General features: G+C 35.3%; 1 protein-coding gene across 3 annotated transcripts; it reads right to left on the minus strand.

The window, feature by feature from the left end:
- Nucleotides 1–622: 622 nt before the first annotated feature.
- MBIP (MAP3K12 binding inhibitory protein 1) lies at nucleotides 623–20,097 on the minus strand. Of its 3 annotated transcripts, none has more exons than XM_054588594.1 (9): nucleotides 19,989–20,097; nucleotides 16,143–16,262; nucleotides 14,126–14,350; nucleotides 13,942–14,038; nucleotides 11,395–11,460; nucleotides 11,003–11,155; nucleotides 7,331–7,428; nucleotides 2,193–2,231; nucleotides 623–1,216 (listed from the first exon to the last, which is right to left on the minus strand). In XM_054588594.1, the coding sequence occupies exons 1-9, from the start codon at nucleotides 20,070–20,072 to the stop codon at nucleotides 1,109–1,111; spliced, it is 990 nt and encodes a 329-aa protein (XP_054444569.1). In that variant the 5' UTR covers nucleotides 20,073–20,097; the 3' UTR covers nucleotides 623–1,108. The 3 variants fall into 3 exon arrangements, with proteins under 3 accessions (XP_054444569.1, XP_054444492.1, XP_054444415.1); XM_054588517.1 differs by having other exon boundaries at nucleotides 623–1,213; nucleotides 19,944–20,097; XM_054588440.1 differs by having other exon boundaries at nucleotides 19,944–20,097.
- Between the last annotated feature and the right edge of the window lie 797 nt (nucleotides 20,098–20,894).

The following is a 20,894-nucleotide window of genomic DNA, read 5'->3' on the forward strand; positions in this document are numbered from 1 at the left end:
AGAGAAAAATAAAGAGGGAGACAGAGGGAGAGCAAAAAACGAGGGTGGAGGACAGAGACAGAACTAGATAGAGAAAAGGGACAGAGGCAGCTAAGAGATATGAGATCAACTTTCTAATGACTTTCTAGACATCACAATGTCTATACCTTCTGCAATTAAATTCCAGATTTCTCATCTTTTTTTAACAACTCCCTTTCCACAAAGTAGGTAGACTACTTCTGATTCTTACAACCAAACAATTCTTGACCTAAACATCTGCTCCTTAACTGTAGTTGCATCTTTTAAATGTTTAATTTGCAACTATGGAAATATATGTACTGCCTAACATAACTGGGGTACTATAAAAACAGTGAGGCTCTCAAGAAGGACTATAATTTATAACATCTTAACAATTTACCAAAGATAGACTTGGTTTTATACAATAATAGCTAACATTTATTGAGCACTTCTGTTGGGCCAGTTTCAAAAGTGGTACATGCATGATTTCACCTATTCTTCATGACAACCATAGGTTTTATCATTATCATTCCCATTTTACAGATAAGAAAATTAAGGCACAAAGAGCGATTAATGAGTAACTTGCTCAAGGTCACAGAGTCAGTAAGAGGATAAAGGTGGAATATACTGTTTATTTATATTAAAATTGACATTTGAAAAAAGTATGCATTTGTTTAAAATTCATTTTGGTCAATTTTTTATTGAATGCCTTATGTACAAAGTACTAATTTAAACTAATAAACTGGTTAACATCAGTGTTACAAATATAAAGTCCTCTTAAAATATCACTATGCAAAACAAATCTTCCTTCTGTGGTATATACGCACACACGAAAATGATGTACTTTCAAATTAAGTTTTTTAATTTCCAAAATACCTCCTTTAAAACAGAAGGAAATAAATTCTGACAATGCTATTTTCAATGCATTAACTATTTCAAAATTTATTGGAATATTTGAAGATTACTTGCTGTAAGCTAGACTTGTGAAAATAAACCTTGATTTCAGAGGGACATCTACATTGATAAATATGTATCCATTTCGTTAATTGCAATGCACATTACACACATGAATATAAAAAAGTAGTAAAATGACAAGGATAAGAGGAGTTTTTCATGGAAGGTGGTGAGTTGCTATGGATTCTGCTTCTCTTGATTTTCGAAGCAGGGCTTGTTTGAGAGCACTAATTTTCTCATCAAGTTCAGCCAGTGAGTAGTTCTGCTGTAAACAATAAGAACAAAAATTGCTGAGTAAGACTCTGAAGTATCTCAATGCAGATAAAGTGCTAAATGAATTATAAATATTTAAAATATCAGAAAGCATGGTAAATGTCTCTTTTGTTTCTCATGAGAATAATTTTAAAATTGGATCATGTATGTTGACTGTATCATAATTTTTAAGGTATAAAATAACTAGGCTTATCTATTTCTTTCTTTCTCTTTCCTAATGAAAGATCTCCTGGGCCTTTCATACTTTGAAAGGATTATAAAAACTTTTAAAAACTGACCATACTCATAATCAACAGTTAAAAAACAAAAACTAAAGTTTAGAATTAGCATAAGTCCTTGAAATACCTGGAAATTCTCTTTTTATGGCTCAACTGCAATTAACTACCTCTCCTGGAAAAAAATGGATGCTCTAAAAAATTTACTCTAAATTTTACAGTAAAAAAATAAGTAACATGCTACTCTTAAAAAATAACCCAACCAAAAAATTTTTTTAAGTTTTCCCCAACTTTAAATTTACATTACCACCACTGGAGGCTAGCAAAACCTTTCTAATTATGATTCAACTAATTAATACATTATTACTGTGGACAGAGATGGGCTGGAGACAGCCTATGTCACTCTGCTTTGCTTTAGATGTAGCTAATTAGTGGCGCCTGCAAAAGGGAGTAGGGATGAGATTTAAATTACTTAAGCATTTATTATTTTTCAGCAGTTTGTAACTGACATATTCTTCTACTATACACAGCTGAATACAGACTTTTATATTTATTGGGCACAGCTAAATCATCCCATGCCCTTGAAATAAAATTATTTCTCTAATTCAAGTACATTAATTTATGCTGCCCTTTTAGTTCTAAATCCCAAAGTATGACCTAAAAAGCAACCACAGTAGAAACTTTTATTTATTACAAAACATATAAAGCCAATCAAACCGTTTCAAAGGCTAAAATGAAAATGCTGTAACTTACTTGAGGTGGTTGAACTTTTCTTCTTTTGCCAGAAAAGTTCTAGATTAAAAGTAAAAAATATTAAGTAACCAATGCTTACAAAATCTAAACAACAATTTTCCTTTATAGGGTGCTGAATAAAATATGGACAACCCAAGCAGAAACAAAGCCCACAGGCTCCCCAAGCACTACCTGCAACCAACATCCGCTTTCTTTTATTTTGGAAGTTACCCTCCAGAGACATTAAAAGTATATAGTAGTAACTTGACCACAACACAGTTGTCCCTGGCTATACACACTTTCCCATGAATTCTCAGCTTCTAATGAGGCTAAGTGTTTGTGGCAACAGATGTTCTGAGGATTTTCTTAGTTTCTCTTTTTATAATCTTTCCATCCCAGGATACTGAACAAATGAAGCAGCAACAGGGGAGAACAGAATTTGGGCTACCAGGCCAAGAGGTGAAAACACACACATACACACTCCTGACTAACTCCTGACTGACTATAGCGGGACATTGTGGCTGTGCGAGCACCTACCCACTGCTCCTCTGCATGGCTGGGGCATTCGGGTCCCGCCTCACTGGTCCTGTCCATGCGGGAAAGGGCATGGGCCCAATTCCAGCCCGTGAGTAAGGAGAGGTCTGCTGGGGATTAGGGGGAGAGCTTCGGAACAAAGTTTCCTCACTTCTAAGAGAAAACCCTCAAAGGAGGCAGTTCCTCTGGACATTGCCGCTGGGCAGCGCTGTCATCATCTTGCCATCTACCTGAGGAAAACGCCGGCACTAAGGAGAGCTGAGAGGGGAAAGCGCCCGATTCTTTGCCAATCATGATTTAGCCAATAAGTCACTTAACCTTCAGGACTGCACTACCATTGAACTTCCTCTTTTATAAGGTAATTCCTATACTGTTTTAGCCATTTTGAATTTAAATTTCTATTATATTAAGCTGACGACATCCTTACACGCTGCTGAACCTTTTAAATCCTGACCTAATGAATTCTGTCTAAATACTGTTTTTGGTTTCAAAGAACCACAAGCTTCCAAAAGGCAAATAAGAATGTTAGTCCATTTGACAAAGAAACTGTCAATGCAGAAGAGAAAGTTTTCTCATGAACATTTCTGACCACTGAGATTTAGAACAAAGGCGAAAAGACACATTTTCCTTTGTGTCAAAAGTTGTTTCGAAGAACACTGAGGCATGCCTCATCAATAGTTATAAATGGGAAAATATTTAAGTGTGAGAATTACTAAATATGAGGAAAAACTGCTTAAATAAATATGTTCCGTCCTTTGCCAAACTGAGCCATATACTGCTGGCGCCTATGGACAGGTAAAGGCTTAATGTTTAATTTGATCACTGCTCAGTCTCTTACCCTCCCCAGAGGTGGCTTTTTACACATCACATGAAAACATACTCCCCTTTGTTTTCCTGACAGTTGTATTGCTAGTTGCCATGTCATTGAGTAATCAGATTATTATTGTCTCATGAAACTAAACTGAAAAGTATCAGAAAAAGGGCATCAGTGGTGCAATGACTTAGAAACAGTAAAATGTGGGCCCTGGCCCGTGCGGCTTGGTTGGTTGGAGGGTTGTCCCATATACCGAAAGGCTGCGGGTTTGATTTCTGGTCAGGACACACACCTACATTGTGGGGTTCGATCCCTGGTTGAGAGGCCTATCAGAGGCAACCAACTGATGCTTCTCTCTCACATAGGTGTTTCTCTCTGCCTCTCCCCTGCTTCCTCTTTTTCTAACAAGACTGAAAAAAAATGTCTTCAGGTGAGGATGAAAAAAAAACAGTAAAATGTCTAAAGGGCTTATCTTAGATCTGAGGAGAGTATTTTGACAGGCTGAATACACACGCACACACACAGAGGTGCAGGGAGCCCATGCTCTAAGGAAACTCAGGGGTAAGCCTCTTTTATAACCAACCCCTTTCCTTTCTTCTAAGCAGTTAAAAAATACTGATTTTAAAGGTGCTGTGTCTTAAATATTTCTTCCCTTCTAGTCCAACTGCCCTGATTCAGAACTTCATTTCTCCCTGGTATGGACAATGATGTTCCCTATACTACTCTCCTTGACTCTTAATTCCTCTCCAACTCATTTTCATTCATAATGCCATCAAATAGGAACCTAAATTACAGGTTTCTTTTTCTCAATGACACTGGAATTGCAAACCGGTTCCTGTGACCTTCAAGGCCCTCCAAAATGTGTTTGCAATTTAATTTTCCAGCTGGAGGCAGTGCTTGCTTCATGCTTCAGGTCCACCATGCATGGCCTGTGTGCATCATAAAGCTGACTTGGTCTTCAGCAACCCCTTCTCCTGACACTTTCCTTAGAACCGGAAGTAACCATTACAGAACACATTTAAGATTCCGCCTAGTCAGTGCTCTGGAACAAAGTTAACACACCTTCAAAAGTTCAATAATTATCAGCCAAGTCCTACTCATTCATTTCTACATTTATTCAATGCCTACTACATTCTGTGTGTTAAAAGATGAACAAGACAGTTCCTGTCCTTCAGAGATTCAAAATACAGTGTGAAAAACAGATGTGAAAACATGTAATTATAAGTGATAAGTACTATCAAATGAACAAAGTACTGTGGAAATATACTTGTTAAGTATGTTATACTCACTGTTTTCAAGGGTCATAATTTAAAATCAGTAATTCTTCAAATACTCTTAAGGATTGTATCTTTTAAATGGTCTGTTAAGCGATGTCCTTAAATTTTTTAAAATATTACCAAACAAATCTTTCCATGTTGAATGTGAAAGGCAAAGATTTTTAGAATGATTACATTAAAAGGGGCAAAAAACACTATTCTCTGTTGTGATTCCTACTTTTATATACATTTGTTTTTAGTTTTATGTCTTTAATAAATGAACTTTACATAGTCTAGCTTTATTTTATAAACCCAATACAATTTATATCTTATTTTTCTGTTAATGCTTCCCTTTTCATGTGCTGTGCTTCATCTTGAAAAGCTTACCCAGTACTTCTATCTGTATATTCTGCTATGACTTCAAATTCACATTTCCTTCCAAAATATCTCCCCCTCCAGATCTTCTTATTTCTGTCAATGATAGTATCATTTTCCCAACAAGACACTGGACTCAGCCTTGCTCTATGTCTCTCCACATATTAATTATCAACACTGTATTTGTCAACTTTTCTTTCCTACTGTCTCCTGCATTTATCTTTTCTATTCTCACGTCCTTAGCTCAGGATCTCACTTCACATCTAAGCTAGTATAATACTGTCTCCTTATTCTTAGTCTTTCCATTTTCATTTACTTCCCGGGACAATACCAGATAAAATCGTCTAAGTAACACTTGAACAAGTTATTTCTGAGCTTAAATGCTTTCAAGAGCATTTAAACTTTAGACACTTTAAACTTCTGGGTATACCATTTAAAGTCCTCTATAGTTTGACTACATCTATCTCTTTAACAAAACACCCTAAATATTCTATCCTATGTATAGCAGATCCCCTAAAACAAGATTATTATTTGAAAGACCTGTCCTTTTGTTAACCAAGTAATATAACAGGTATATATTAAGCTTTTGTAAAACAGAATGAGAGAAAAGAGCTAAATGATGGGGCAAGGTCTCACTGGAAGCATCAAATACTCTGATATTCGTTTGTAAGATCAGTTCTATTGTTAACAAGAATTTTATTAACAAAGTATGAAACTGAACTAGAAGAATAACCTGCCTAGGGATTACATAATGAAGGCAACTTTAATGGGAAAACTTATGGTAGATTGATGTAGGAAAGGCATAAAATCTTTAGGAAGCTTCCTAGAAAGATACATTAAAAAAATAACCCTAAAGTATGAAGACCTTTGAAATTATATAGTATAACCAAATCTCAAATTGTTTAAGTGTAGGCTAGTAGAATTGTGTGACTTATTCACATTTATACAGCTACTTCATAGAAACGAACTATCTAAGGCAACATTTAACGAGGTTTTATTTTCTATGTGCTTGGTAGGGTGGTAAGTGCTTGACTGGTGTTATCTCATTTAATCCTTGCTTTAGCCCTTAGTACTTTACTAACCGTTGTTTTACATTTGAGGAAAGTAAATCACTAAAACTTTTTGAACTTTAGAATTCACTGCTCACTTTTGTTATGTAACCTGCCTTCTTCATCTGGAAATAACTTCTTTTCTGTACCTCACTATAAGACTCAATTTAAGACTTTGGAAAGATTGATGGTATACATAAAACAATTTTAAATATATTTTCACCAGTGACTTATAATGATCCATGCTAATATGAGTTATTTTACATACTCTTTCAAAAACAGTTTTAGGGGAAAGAAATCACTAAAAATTGTGTTCGCTTTTACATTATTTTAGTTTTTTTCCTAATATGCCAAGGCTTAAAAAAAAAAAAAACCCCTCCTCCCGACCCCCCACACACACATCCAGACCTCAGAAAAGGCAGTTGTTAAGGAAAATCACTCCAGAAGATGGAGGAAATAATAACACAATGAACTCAGGATCTTTCGTCTAAAACACACTGATGTTAGAAAGAAGATACTTATTAGCAAAACACTGTTTCTTACTGTCCTTCTAAAAGAGATAAGAATGAATAAATGAGTAAATAAATAAATGCTAGAGTTGAAGAATCAGACAATACAGACTGGTCTTTCAGAAAGTCCAGTGGCTAAGGTAAAGAAAAAGGCAGGGTGGCAGACTGAGGTCTGTTTGTTTAGCATGGGGGAGGAATGTAAACGTGCCTGAGCTGAGGAAAGGGGTCTGTGAAGAGTGAGGGATTAAAGAGACAGAAAGGATGACTGACAGAGCAAGGTCCCAGAAGAAGCCTTTGTTTTACAAGACAGCAAGTTCAGAGTGACAAGATGGACCATTGTCTAGGTTGATATGTTATGCCACGAAAATGGCTTAAGTTTCAGAAACTGGATAATGTACAATAAAAGTACCCCCTTTAAAAAAATTAAGTCTACAGTACCATATTTGGAATCATAATTTTTTAAAGAACTAAGCAACAGACACCCTACATAGAACTATGTTCATTCATCTTTGAATTATTAAAAGTGTTTCACCTACAGCAGATCAATGAATAAATTATTATATAATGAAGAATCCAAAAATAAAGTAACATTTATTTATTTTTAAAAGATACTTATACTTACCACAGATTGAAAATACTCAGGAGAGATGCCTTCCAATTCAAGGATCTTATCCTCAAGTTTTTTGATTCTCTGATAAATGTCTCTTGGCACTGGACCACCTAAATACATTTAAAAACATTCTGAGATACCACTGAACATTCTCCTTACAATTTTTATTCTTAAAATAGTATTTAAAGATACTTATGCATAGAAATGGGAAATATTTAAACTTAAGAAAATAAATTAACAAGAGTATATTAGAATGAAATTCTTAGCTCACATTTTCATATTATATATTATAGGATATATTACTATACTACACCTCTTTCCAAGCTCCATTTGTGCTTCCTGTATCACTATGAGTTTTGTTTTATGTTAAATCCATTTTACAAGATATCGAATAGTTCCTGTATAGAACAATTTGTATTTCTAATAGACTTCAATAGTTACTTGGGAGGAGAAAAATGTAGTTATAATTGATAAATTCAATTCAGTGGTTGCAATAAGCCGTATCATTTTTTTCAATTTCTATTTCTCTCTACATGGCCATACTTTCTCCTTTTATCTAGAACAACATTATGAGGAGCTTTACACTATTTCTAAACTAACAACATTATGAGGAGCTTTACAATATTTCTTAACTATCAAAGTTCCAGGGTTGGAGATAGTACATTAAGGTTACTTAAATTTCAAGTTTATGATTACATCCCAAATCCTTTCATTTCTCAACCCCTCCAAAGTGACTGCTCTGGTCCAGACCACCACCTCCCCAGATCGCAACCTCTGGACTGATCGCTTTGTTGCCTTGTCCCCACAGGAATTCCCTCAAGGTAGCAGCCAGTGATCCTTTTAAAATGTAAGTCAGATAATATCACTTTTCGGCTCAAAGCCTTCTAATACCTTCACATGGTATTCAAAGTCAAAGCCTTTATTTACAACAGTCTACAGGTCCCACACAGTGTGGACATTCTCCTCATACGTCAGATCATCCCAGCCTCTTAATTCCTTCTTCCTGTTGTTCAACTAGGCCAAGTACCCTGTTTTAGGACTTGTGGTTCCCTCTATCTCCATATTCACGCTGGCCCTCACCATCCTCAGGTCTTGGTTCATAACCCTTTAAAAAATACCAGTGCTATACCTCCCTCTACCTGGCACCCCATCCTCTTTCCCTTATTTTTCTCCAAACCATTATAACCGTCCAACATTCTGTATACATATTTTGTTTATTTATTGATTCTCCACTCTTAACTCCAAGAGGGCATAATTTTGTTTTGTTCATTGGGTATGGCTGTCGGCTTGTGCCCTGCACAAACCGAGGAAGCATCGACTCATAGACTACACAGACAGGTGCTCACTATTTAATGACTGAAGGAACCCATGATTGTTCAATGAAAGAATATAGGAAAATGGCTTATCAAAAGTGTTAACTTGTAAAATATAAAAATTCTAAAAATATGTAATTATCTTAGGATCTTGATAGTTCTTGCTCTTGAATAAGGTAAAATGAGTAACACCCATTTGACTCTGTTCTTGCTGCTCCCTTTACCTAGAACGTCCTCTGCCTCACCCTTGTACTTTTCAAGAGCCAGTTCAGGTTTCACTGATTCAACAAAGCATTGACCGAACTACTTCACGTCATGGCTCCTTGTGCCCCACCCCTTCCCCTCTCTTCACACTCCCTTTAACCTTCAACTTCACTATTATTAATCTGTCTTTCTCCCAGATTATAAAGCCTTTGAAGTGAGAGATCATGACTCCATCATCTCAGTATCCCTCATGTTTAAAACAGGGCTTGGCACATAATGGGCATTCAACAGGTACTTTTCAAAATTAACTACTTGATACTACCAGACTTAATAAATCAGTCAATCCTTTCATGCAGCGATATTTTAAATTGATCTAGTTCTGGGCAAGGGGATTAATTTGAACACTAATCTCCTATTACCCTCAAAGATTTACTCATTCTCTTATTTTCTTCTACCTGAAGTATCCAGCAAATACTCCAGCTAGAATAGACTCAGAAATTCCTTGAACCATATTTTGTGCCTCAATACTTTTTGCAGATGCTGTTCCCTTTTGGAATCCTTTGCTCCTGCCCACTGAAAAACTCTTACTAACCCTTTAAAGGCTCAAATGTCACTTTACCAGGATACTATTCCTTGACCTCCCCAGAGAGCTAAATGCTAACTCTGTGTACCCACTTTATCTTGCACATATCTGAAAAGGTAAAATGAGCAAATCATTCCTTCAACAAACACTTAAATACCTGTTTTGTGCCAGGCGCTGCACTAGGTACACAGTAATGAACCTGACAGTTTGCTCTCATTGACCTTACTATCTAGCAGAGGAGACAGGAGTACCAGGTGCTATGAGACTATATAACAAAGGGTAATCCACACTAGCGTGGGATCAGGAGGGGAAAGCATGGGTGAAGAAAAAGCCTGGGTAAAGGCCCTATGACAGTAAAATGACTAGGAAGCTTGGGAAGCCCGAAGATGTGGCTGAAACAAAAGCTGTAGATCATGCTATTTAAAATTACTACCCCTACCCATATGAATCTCCTTCCCCTTCTCTTGGCCAAGCTACTTCATCCATAGCCCTTCTTTCTTCGTGTAGCGTATAATTGATGTACTAGAATTTCGGTCTACATGTATTCCCAATGCCTAGAACAGTACCTGGCTTACTATAGGAACTTAATACCTTTTTGTGGAATGCAGAAGTACTAAATTTGATATGCATATAAGGACAACAAAAAAGGACAACAGTAAAGAATTTTTAGTTGGGGAGTGGCAAGATAGGATTTGAGCTTTAGAAAAAGCAATTGGGCCACAAGAGTAAAAAAACTGGACTCAAGAAGGAAGTCCAGTGGCAAAACAACCAGTTAACATCCTTTCATCAGTCTAAGAACACAGTCACTTCAACTAGAGTAGCTGCTGTGGAGATAGAAGTGGGTAGATTTGAGAGATATTTTTGAAGACAGAATCAACAGAATCTGGTGACTAAATGAGGAGGAAGACTCAGGCTTTGCAGCCAGTTAAGATCTAGGTTTGATTTCTAGCTGTTACTTCCTTGGGCTTGTTGCTTGAGCTCTAAACTTCAGTTTCCTTATCTGACAATAACAGCACCAAACACCTCACAAGGGCACTGTTAATTATTAAGTGAGTTGACATATGCAGAATTCTTTCAGAGTGACTGGCTAGCACTTAGTATTATTCAATAAATGTTAGTTCACTTTCCCTATGGTATTTATTTATTTATATGCTTATCCTCACTGAAAGCTCCTTGAGGACTAGGATCACATTTATCAATACTTTGTACCTAGCACAGTAGGTGATAAGAATAAACAATGGTCACGGTTGAGTTATGAAACTGGCGCCAGGAAAAGACTGCATTAGTTTTCAGCTCTGACTTTAATAAACTGGGAGTGTCAGGATCTATTTGAAACATGTTCCCATTCTACTAAAACTTTCAAATTGGTGAGAAGTGTAAGAGGAAGAAGAGCATAAACATATGAACTATAAATTCCTTCAGAGCAGGGACTACGTTTTTCTGTTTTCATTTCTGTACCAACAAGAACAGTGTTTTGTACAATACACAACAGGTGCTCAATGAAAATGTGGTCATTACATGAACTGGCATTTCTTTAGCCTCTTGCAGAGGTGTGTTATGGGGCATGCCTGGTACCTTGCTTACCTGTCTGCAATCGCAAGTGAGCCTCAATATTTTGGAGTCGCTCTTCTACGGCCTGATTACCACAATCTCGGAGCATACTGCTTGGTTTATGACCTGACCCTTGAACTCCTTCAGGTCGAGTCTGCGGTCCATATGTATTCACAACTCTAGAAACTAAGTTAAGAAACTTTTGAGCCTATTAAACTTACATTTCGAAAATCAGAAACTTCCTCCTTAACAGTACTTGATATATTTTTCATATAGACCATTTAACCACAAACCCAGGTATGAAAAAAAGACAGGATTTTTTTATTTAAAATAAAATTTAGATATGAAAGTGATTTTTATTCCATTTTGCTTATGATCTAGAAAAAACTTGTCAGTGATAAAGATATCAAGTAGTAGATACTTACCTTTTACATGACTTTTAAACCCAGGATAAGGAGTAAAAACGGCATCAGTTCTTGCACAACTATTTTCTAAGGAGAATTTAAATGAATATAAGTATATTCATACTTCAAACATATGAGATTTTGACAAACTTCTAATAACTTGTATTAACATATTATTCATAGTAAGAGAATGTAATTTTGAGTTATAGTAATTAAATTACCATCACATACAGGATAAAATTTAGTGATCTTTGCCCTCTAAAGTTTATAATATCTAATTTTCAGATTTATACATATAAAAGTCCTCAACATTTAGTGGCACAATGTAATTTTTAATGGATATCAATATCCCTAAAAACCATCTGGGCCTCTGGGGGAAAAATTTATATAGTATAGAGAATATTTTAACTCTAAGCCAAAGAGATGTTATTCACTTTATTTCAACATGGAAATAAACAGAACTCGTTATTTTTACTGAACTTTCTTTTAAAAGATATATCATTTTTTAACATTACATACTGACCAAATTAGTGAACATCTAACAAAAAGGATTAATTATACACTTAACACATTTTTATTTCTGAACTTCACACAAAAAAGACTTTGAAACCTCAAGTATAAAACATGCTTTTCCACTTCACCTAGATTTCCAATGCTCCTTTAAAAATTCCCTATGTCACTAAAGCCATCTACCTCTTTCCAGATTGCCCCTTTAAAAAAAATGCCATTTAATGAAAGATACCTTGTGGAAATTTGTTCCATTTTTTCTAAGATGAAAAGTATAGTTTCTTTCAAATTAGATATCAATAAATAAATTAAAAAACAAAGGGGGGGCTACTGGAAAGATGTTAATATAACATAAATATTTCAAATATAAAATGATATTTTAAAATTACATTAGGTAAAACCATCCATTGCAGTGCATTTTCTGAAAAATTCTCCTTATTTTATAATAAAATGAATGGTAAAAGATACTGAAAGAAAATTATTTTTCCCTATGGAATTTAATTTTTTTAAAAAATCCAATGCTTATATATTTAAGTCAAATTGAGAAATATTAAAAGGAACACACTAACACATTCATGCTGTATATTCAAATACATTTGTATTTTTTTAGTCTAAGTTTTCTTAATAGTTCTGCTGATAAAACCAAACTGTGTGAATAAAATGCCAAATTCACTTACCTTTTATATATAGATACTAAACAGTCATTTTCTTTTTCTTTTTTAATTTTTGTTTTGAGACACCTCAAAAAAATGTTTAAAGGGCCATCACTTCTCCATTCCCTTTCTAAAATTTCATAGAGCTAAGGGTTAAAAAAAGAAGCCATCACCCATTTTGGAGCTATATTCTAAATACATAGATTAAATGACCTATCAGAGAGAAATTCAGCATGGTGTGAAGACGGTGAATGTATGAGTGCTAGTCACTCTCCACAGCAATTCTTGCTAGCACTGTTTTGAGCCAGCAAGAAATTGAATGGGCCAAGGAATCCTGCTGAGCATTTCAATTCTTGTCAATTTCTATCCCCTGGTGGTTTATAATAATAGAGTTAGCAGGGAGAACAGAGGAATAACATTAGTGACACATGCGCTTGCTCCCTCAACAAACCCTTTCTCATGGGTTGCTTGCAGTTGGACTGTAGTACCTGAGATTCTGCCACTGTTGCACCTGTTTTGAGAAACAGGAAAACAAACCAAACCTAGAGATACATACAATGTTAATAGTAGAAAAGGCTGAATTTAGGATCCAACTTGAGACTGTATTATTTCATTATTAAGAGAATCAGTGTACTAATGTGATAAGAGTCAATTCTAGGTTCATCTGGCAATTCTACATTCATGATCATTAGCCATGAGCTATTAGAAGCAACAAGGAAAATCCCCATTCCAATTAGGAACTCTTCTCCATAATTTTTATAAGACTACTTGTTCTGATTATTACTACGATACCTGAATGATCTATGCTTTACAATATTTTGTATTCTGCAGCATACCTGCAGATCTGTAAATATACTACAGCATCAACTGGGGAGGAAAAGGAGAATCTGATGAAAAACAGCAAATGAGAGAAAGAAAAAAGCATAAGCACCACAGTTTCATGACAAACTGGTTTTATCGTGACATAAAACATTTTGAACAGCTTAGGAGTATTGAGAAAACTGCTCCCTCTTGAGGAGTATTAACTTTACTAACTTCATTTTATGGAAGTTCACATCATAATTTCCTAAGTACATTTACAGGCATGAAATTTATATAGCTTAGTTCCTTTTTACTAATGAGATGAGCAAGCCTATTACCCACACTTCATCTTCATTTCCTAAAAAAATTCTAAAACATTTCACCTGCAGTAAACAAGAGCCTTTTATTATGTTACCATTTATTTGATTTTTGTGTAAATGAAACCATTTTGCAACATAGTCTATTATTAAACAGAAGGAAATTCTGTTTCTAAATAAAATTCCGAAATAAATTGCATTCTTAATGTTATTTTAAAAAAACAAGTGAAAGAGCAGAATAACTGTAAAAATTGTTCTTAAAATCCTATGAAAATTATTCTTCTAGTTACCTTGATTACAATCAATAACATTGCAAAATTCCCTGACGTTGTTTTCATTGATTTCAGCTTGCTTTCTTTCAATAAATGCACATATTCGTCTGTCAATCTACAAACAATAAATATGCATGTTTAAACAATTAAAATATATCAATATTTTAAAAGAATGCCCCCCCCCCCCAAAAGCCCTTCTTACTTCTGCTTTTCCAGCCTTTATTTGAACTACTTCCGGATCAAAATGGATCTGCGTCTTTTTCACATCTCCTAAATCACAATCTTTGTGCTTTTCTTCCTTTTGTAGGTCGCCAACAGAAAATTTGGCATTTACTTCATTCTTGCTCCCTGTTTCTCCTTTTCCTATCTCTTCAACAACAGTTGTATTCTCCTCTTTAATCAGAGGCTGAAGTTTTGCTAAAAAAGGCTAAGAAGAACACAATCCATCTGCTGGGGTTCAAACTAATCAAAATTAATTACACATTTAACATATTTATATAAATTTCTGCTACATAAATGCAATATTTAGTACCAATTAGCTAAATATAAAAAGTTGGTATATCGGAACATACAGATCTGACCACAAGTAAATGTATGCTGTTCTCTGCGACTGTGACCATTACCATTTGTTATTTATCTGGTTTTTGGTTTTGTTTTGTTTTTTTTTAAAGAGAAAAAGAAAACCTGAGGAAATTTAAAATTTTCTTTGAGGGAATCATTCTGTCACTCATCTTTTATTTTGTGCCATATCAAAGCCTCAGCCTCTGGCACCAATGCCACTTAATTAACATGTCATTCAAATGCCTCCTCAGAACACTAGGCTTAGTATTTTTCCTCTTTAACATGAGAGCCAGTGCTCTCACTCAGCAAAGCCCTGCATTATCACTATATCACTGGAGATTCTCCACTTGAAACTGCAGTTGGCCAAAGTGAATGAAAGAGTATAGACATGAAATACATAGGTGTTACGCTGAGTGAACACTCAGGTTTTCCCCCTGCATGGCAAGCTATCTTCTTGGGTCATGAAATCAAATCTTTATAAAGAAAATGAACAAAAAACAAAACACAAAAAAACCTACCATGACCCACAGATGAAAAGAGACAGATGCCTATCAGTATACTGGGGGGGTGGGGGGGGGAAACGACCCTGTTATATAATGTAAATTATACTACTCGTGTCCCCACCACAATTAGGCTTCCGCTGAGTTCTATAGTCATTGTGTCTGCCCTTTGAAACTAGGGTTAACTATTACTTTCACCATAAAGCAGAGTTAAATTTTCCCATAAAGTCATTAAACAGAGGCCTGAAAATTACTGTCTCTTCCATTAATCAAAACACAGCAACACTTGTCAATATTTCAATTATTTTTTCATACCTACAATTTTGTTTCCATTGTTTGCTATACCAAATACTCTTCTGAAAACCTTATCTAACCTTACATCGCAATAGCAGCAAACTGATGAAATAGTTCTTTCAGTTACCTTTTTGACACTTCATATTTTATATTTTGATTAGAGATAAACCACAAACTTGTATCAATTATAATTGCAGACATGTTCAATTGAAAACCAGCAAGATCAAAATACTGTTCAGTTATCTGAACTGATAAACTAAATATTATAGCAATACTATTATAAATAGTAATTCAATGTTGACTTCTAATACAAAGTATGAATTATTTCAAACTGTTAAGAAAAAGAAAAGATAAAATAGTGACTGGATACTCACTAAGATGAGACATTAATGCCACAGAAATTACTTTCTTTTTAAAAACTATGCTGAAACTGTTTAATTGCAATAGACACTCCAGGATGTGTCACGCTGGGATAATGCCACTTCTTGAACCACTGAAAGCACTCCATGAGCCTCCAAACTCACCCAAGGCATGGAGTCATTATCATGGCATGACACACACCTGCCGTGTCTTATTGCTTAATTATAACCCACCATAGATGCAACTGTATTGAATTTTCAGTGCAAGTCTAGAACTGAATTGCATTCATTCATTCTTTATACCCACATCGGCCTATTGGGCTATATTCCTGTAGCTGTCCTGATCACTATGTAAATTGACAGATTTGGATCCAATCTGGATGAAGTAATCTTTTATTATTAATACTATTAATATAGTGTTAGGATAGAACTGACAAATACTCCAGCTTATAATTTAACTACACTTAATACTTGTATCGAGTTAACATTTTAAACAAGAATTTACCTGTAAATATAAAACGTGTTGTTCAAGTGCACTAAAGAGCAAAGCAGGCTGGAATGCTGAGAGGCTCTGGAGTTTGTTCCAATCGATTGTAATTTTCACCACATCATCTCTGAGGTTAAGCTTCAAAGGGGCAAACCAGCAACATTACAAAAATTATACGATTAAGCTGTACGTATAGAGGATTATCACACACAAAAAGATTTCTATAGAGTAATATGCCTATTTAGCTCAAAGTTATCAAGTTCTTAATGATACCTGAACACTCTCTATCAGGTTACCATTTTAAAAGGCCAAGGAAGGTGCAATTTTCATTAAAAAGTAAAATGACATCTCATTCTAATTCTATTCTTGGGTCTGTGTAATGGGATCATTTTGGGGGTGAAACCATCCACAAAAGATGAAAAGATGAGGCTTTTCTGACACTTGAATTTCTAAAAACCTTTTAATGGAGGCCAAGATAGGCTTGCCCTATTAAGAATCCTACACTTCAGGTTCAGAGCATTAAACAGAGGGGGCACGCACATTTATGAAAGTTATGATATGCCCATTCTTTCTGGGAAATATATACATAAATATATAACTGAACTATATTATTACTCTGATGTCTTCTGTATCACATTTTTATTGTTTTCAACTTTAGCCAATTTTAAAAATAATTTAAAAATCATAATTAGTCACATATATTAGGAAGTCTAGGGATAAATGACAACATGTGTATCTACTTCTAATAATAATTAAACTATTATTTAGCTGTGGGAACCTGAAATTGAAAAACAAATGCTTTTCTACTATAGTGAAATAAATAGCCAGAGACTGGATAAAACAACCAGATCTTTTGCTGAATTGTATTTTCAATTTATTATAAGTTAGCGAAGTGTGACCCATTTAAATAAAGTTATATATCGAAAACTACCAAGAACCTACATATACAATTAATATTAAAATCAGCAGAAATTTTAGAGGGAAAGCCTCCATCCTTCGTCTTTCAAATGAATAAAAGTGAACCTCCATAAACTTTTCTAGGAACATGTGCTTATTTATACTATAAGAATATATACTGCATAGTAGGATCAAATTAACTACTATATTATTTTTTCAGAAATAGTTTTTAAAAATTAGTCATGTTTTCTACAAAATGAAGACAAGCGTAACATTAGTTCAAATACAGGTCTTATGATAATTATAATAAAGCAAAAAGATAAATAACTGTACAAAGAACCACAGAAATTCAAGACACTATAGAATGAATACTATATGATGGAAATTTACCACCCTTTGAATATAAGACTAGAATCATTTAAAGTCCATATTAGACAAGTATAAAGAAAAAGGAAGTTTTGTGTAGGTTGCACTGGCAAAGGTTAGTTGATATCAATCTAACTAAGGTTTTACATTAGGATTATCACATCAATCTTGTGTTACTTGATGCCTATAAAGACTTTTTTAGACAACAACTTATGTATGGAAATAAACTATTACTATAGTTTTACAGTCCTCAAAGAGATCTATATCCAACTATACAAATTTATGAACACAGTTTGGGGGTAAAGCAAGCTATCCTTAACTAAAAGACAGCATCAAATTTTCTAGGGAAAATAATAACTTACAGAAAATAAATCATAATATTTGGATCATATTCTCATTTTAAGCCAGCAGGATTATTATGTAAGCCCTCAAGTGAAATGAAAGAAGTACAATTTCAGAAGACCACACAATAATGTTACAAATTAAACTTACAACTATCCCAATACATCCAATTATTTACTCAACAAATTCCCTATTAGTAATATAAATTCTATGCATTTTTTACTCTACAGAACTTGTAACTATTAAACACTCATTCAAAAATGTATTAGTCTGCCATTAACGTGAACTATTTAAATATGCATTTTCAGTAAAACCTTTATTAAATTAATATGAAAATCCAAGCTAAAAATAAGCAATTCTTCAGCTTGGTAAAATGGCCCATCCAAAGGCAAGCAATAAAGTTAAAAATCAGTAAATTTGAAATCTGAAATAGAAAATACTTTTTAACATTTAATTTTAAGAATTGAGAGCCTTCTGAGAGCTAATAATTCAATGATACTAAAGAGAATGAACTCAGACATGTTACAACATACATTTTTTTAAAAAATCCTTTAAAATTGGTGCAAAAGGAAATAATTTTCTCCAGGGGCAGTTGTATTAAGTATGGTACTCTGGCTTCCATTCTCATCTTTAAGCAATACATCTCAAAATATAGAGTATTATCAAAACGGTTAGCCATTTAATTGATGATGCAATCTTATTTTTTAACACTTGTATACATGGTCACTTCATTGTGTTAGGTAATTTGCCAAATATATACTCGAAACATTTCTGACAGGTGAGATGAATAAATTTCAATCACACCTCTACTCGTACCTACGGAATACCTAGATGTTTAACATTTTAAATGAGTTTTAAAAATTCAGTATGCCAAATATTTCAAAAGACATGTTAAAACTGTCTTTTGTCATTTAAAAAAAAATCTCATCACAAAAACCAAAAAAACCTTAAAAGTTCAATGTACACGCCAGAAAAAGTTCTCAAAGTTTTAAACCATTTACAGGTTTTGGGTCTTAAGACTGAAATGTTAACATCCCCAAGTCTTTGAGATTTTTTTAATAAGTTCATGGTAAATAACTGAGTTTAAAAGTTACAGCTTTTAGCAGATTCTATTACAATTCGTTCCATTACACCAAACTGAATGTTTAACTTAGAGCGATGCTCTTTGTAAATCACGATAAACATATTACGACTTTTTAAAATACTGAAATAACTTTTTTAAAAAATTGATTCTCCATCCACCCAAGGCTTTTAAAAATAATTTTCACAAATCAGACAAACGCTCTCTTTACATAAAGTTACTTTACATTATCTTTTGACACAAACGCCTCCTGTTCCTTCTACATGCACTAGTACCAGCCCCTAAACAAACTTTTATAGTTACAAAATACTCCGTCTACGCTATAAAAGAAACCATTTTTTTCTAAAAGAAGCCAAACTTATTTTCAAGTTGTTTCTCATTTAACATTTGCTTTGCATTTTACATCAGGAAACGAAATAGTGACTCGATTGGAATAGTTTAAGGAGCACTTTTATTTAAACGCAACTTTATCCTGACGTTTCTACAAAAGCTATTTATCAGCCAGTTAAACTAGTTAATAGTTAAACAACAGTTGTAACGCAAACAGTATCCACCATGAATAACTCATAAAACTTTCTGCTCTAAGTATTTCATATTAATTTATTTTCCTCCCCCTTTGAAAGGGTAATTGATGAGCACAACGGTGGGAAGGAAAAAAAGAAACAAAGTCAGCGACTCCTAAGGGCAAATTATACCAAAAAAAAAAAAAAAGTGAAGATATTTTCCAGAAACCTCAGGCCATACTAACCTATCAATTTCTACAGTGAATGAACTGGAGGAAAAGGTATCCTAAGCGCCAGGAGCCTCCCAAACCCTTAGAGCTCTTGCGCATCGGTTCTGCCCGTTCGTCTCGGAACCACGTTTCCACTTAACCTCACTCACTCCTGGGGAGAAGAGTTACAAGGAAATCTAGCCTGCAGCGGGTCCTGAACTAGGTTCGTACGGCCACCCTCACTCCGATCGCAGGTGGCTGGGCGCTGGCTCCTCCCCGGCCTCAGCTAGTCCAGCCGGGTCCCAGGCAGGCCTCCACGGTCCCGAAGCCCCTGTCCCCTGTCCCGCCCCTAGCCTCCGCTAGAGGAAACAGGAGGGGCCGGAGTGCTCCAGTACCCCTACTCCCACAGGCCATCACTCACTTGTCCAGCCAACGTATGCAGGGAGCGAAAGATTTCAAAGAGCACCTCTTGGGAGAGGTTGGGGCTGCAGCTCGGCTCCAGGCTCCTGTCACCGATGCACGGGAGACTAAGCTCAGCGACAGCAGCCATGACACCTTCGAAGGCCGCCCCCGACTCAACCCCCTCCCCTCTCCTGCTCGCGTCGCTCGGCGATGACGTAAAAACACAGCGTCTCGGCAAAAGCGGGACTTGGAGTACTCACTTTTTCGACGGGACGGACAAACACAGGCACTAATTAGGTGCAGCTATAACTTTATGTCGAGTGCTAGGACGGGATAATTGCCCACCTGCATGGGGCTGGATACAGTATTTGGGGGGTGGGAGTGATTGCCGGTGTGGTTCTCTGAGGGGTAGCGTTGTGAAGTTTTTCTTGACTGTTAGGTGTTGCTTACAGTGCTGGTAAGAGGAAACTTATAGTTAAATATAGAATTTTAGTCCCAAATTAAAAGTTAAAATTTTAACAACGCTGTGGAGAAAGATCGCTGGTCAGGGGTGCAAGTGCCCACACATTTCTAAACGCTGGAAAGCAGAATTGTACTACTTGGATAGATCATTTTCATCTCTGTGAGGTAGTTTAAAACTTTCAAAAGTTAACGCCACTAATTACAACTAATTACAATTGTCCCAATTTTCCCCCTTTGCACTCCTCCGCCCAGCAACACCCCCCACCCCCAGCTCCGACAGTCAATCCCCTCAACCTTGTCCATGTCCATGTCCATGTCCATGGGTCCTTCAAATATGTTTCTTGGTTAATCCCATCACCTTTCAAACAGTCACCACTTCCCTCCTCCTGTCTTACAGCTGCCAGTCTATTTCATGATTGTATTGCTTCTGGTTCTGTTTTGCTCATTAGTTTATTTTGTTCATTAGATTCCTCTTATAGGTGAGATCATATGGTATTGGTCTTTCACC

This window comes from Pteronotus mesoamericanus, unplaced genomic scaffold (assembly GCF_021234165.1).
Source record: "Pteronotus mesoamericanus isolate MK-2021 breed Mesoamerican mustached bat unplaced genomic scaffold, CSHL_Meso_final contig_100, whole genome shotgun sequence".
Lineage (NCBI taxonomy): Eukaryota > Metazoa > Chordata > Mammalia > Chiroptera > Mormoopidae > Pteronotus > Pteronotus mesoamericanus.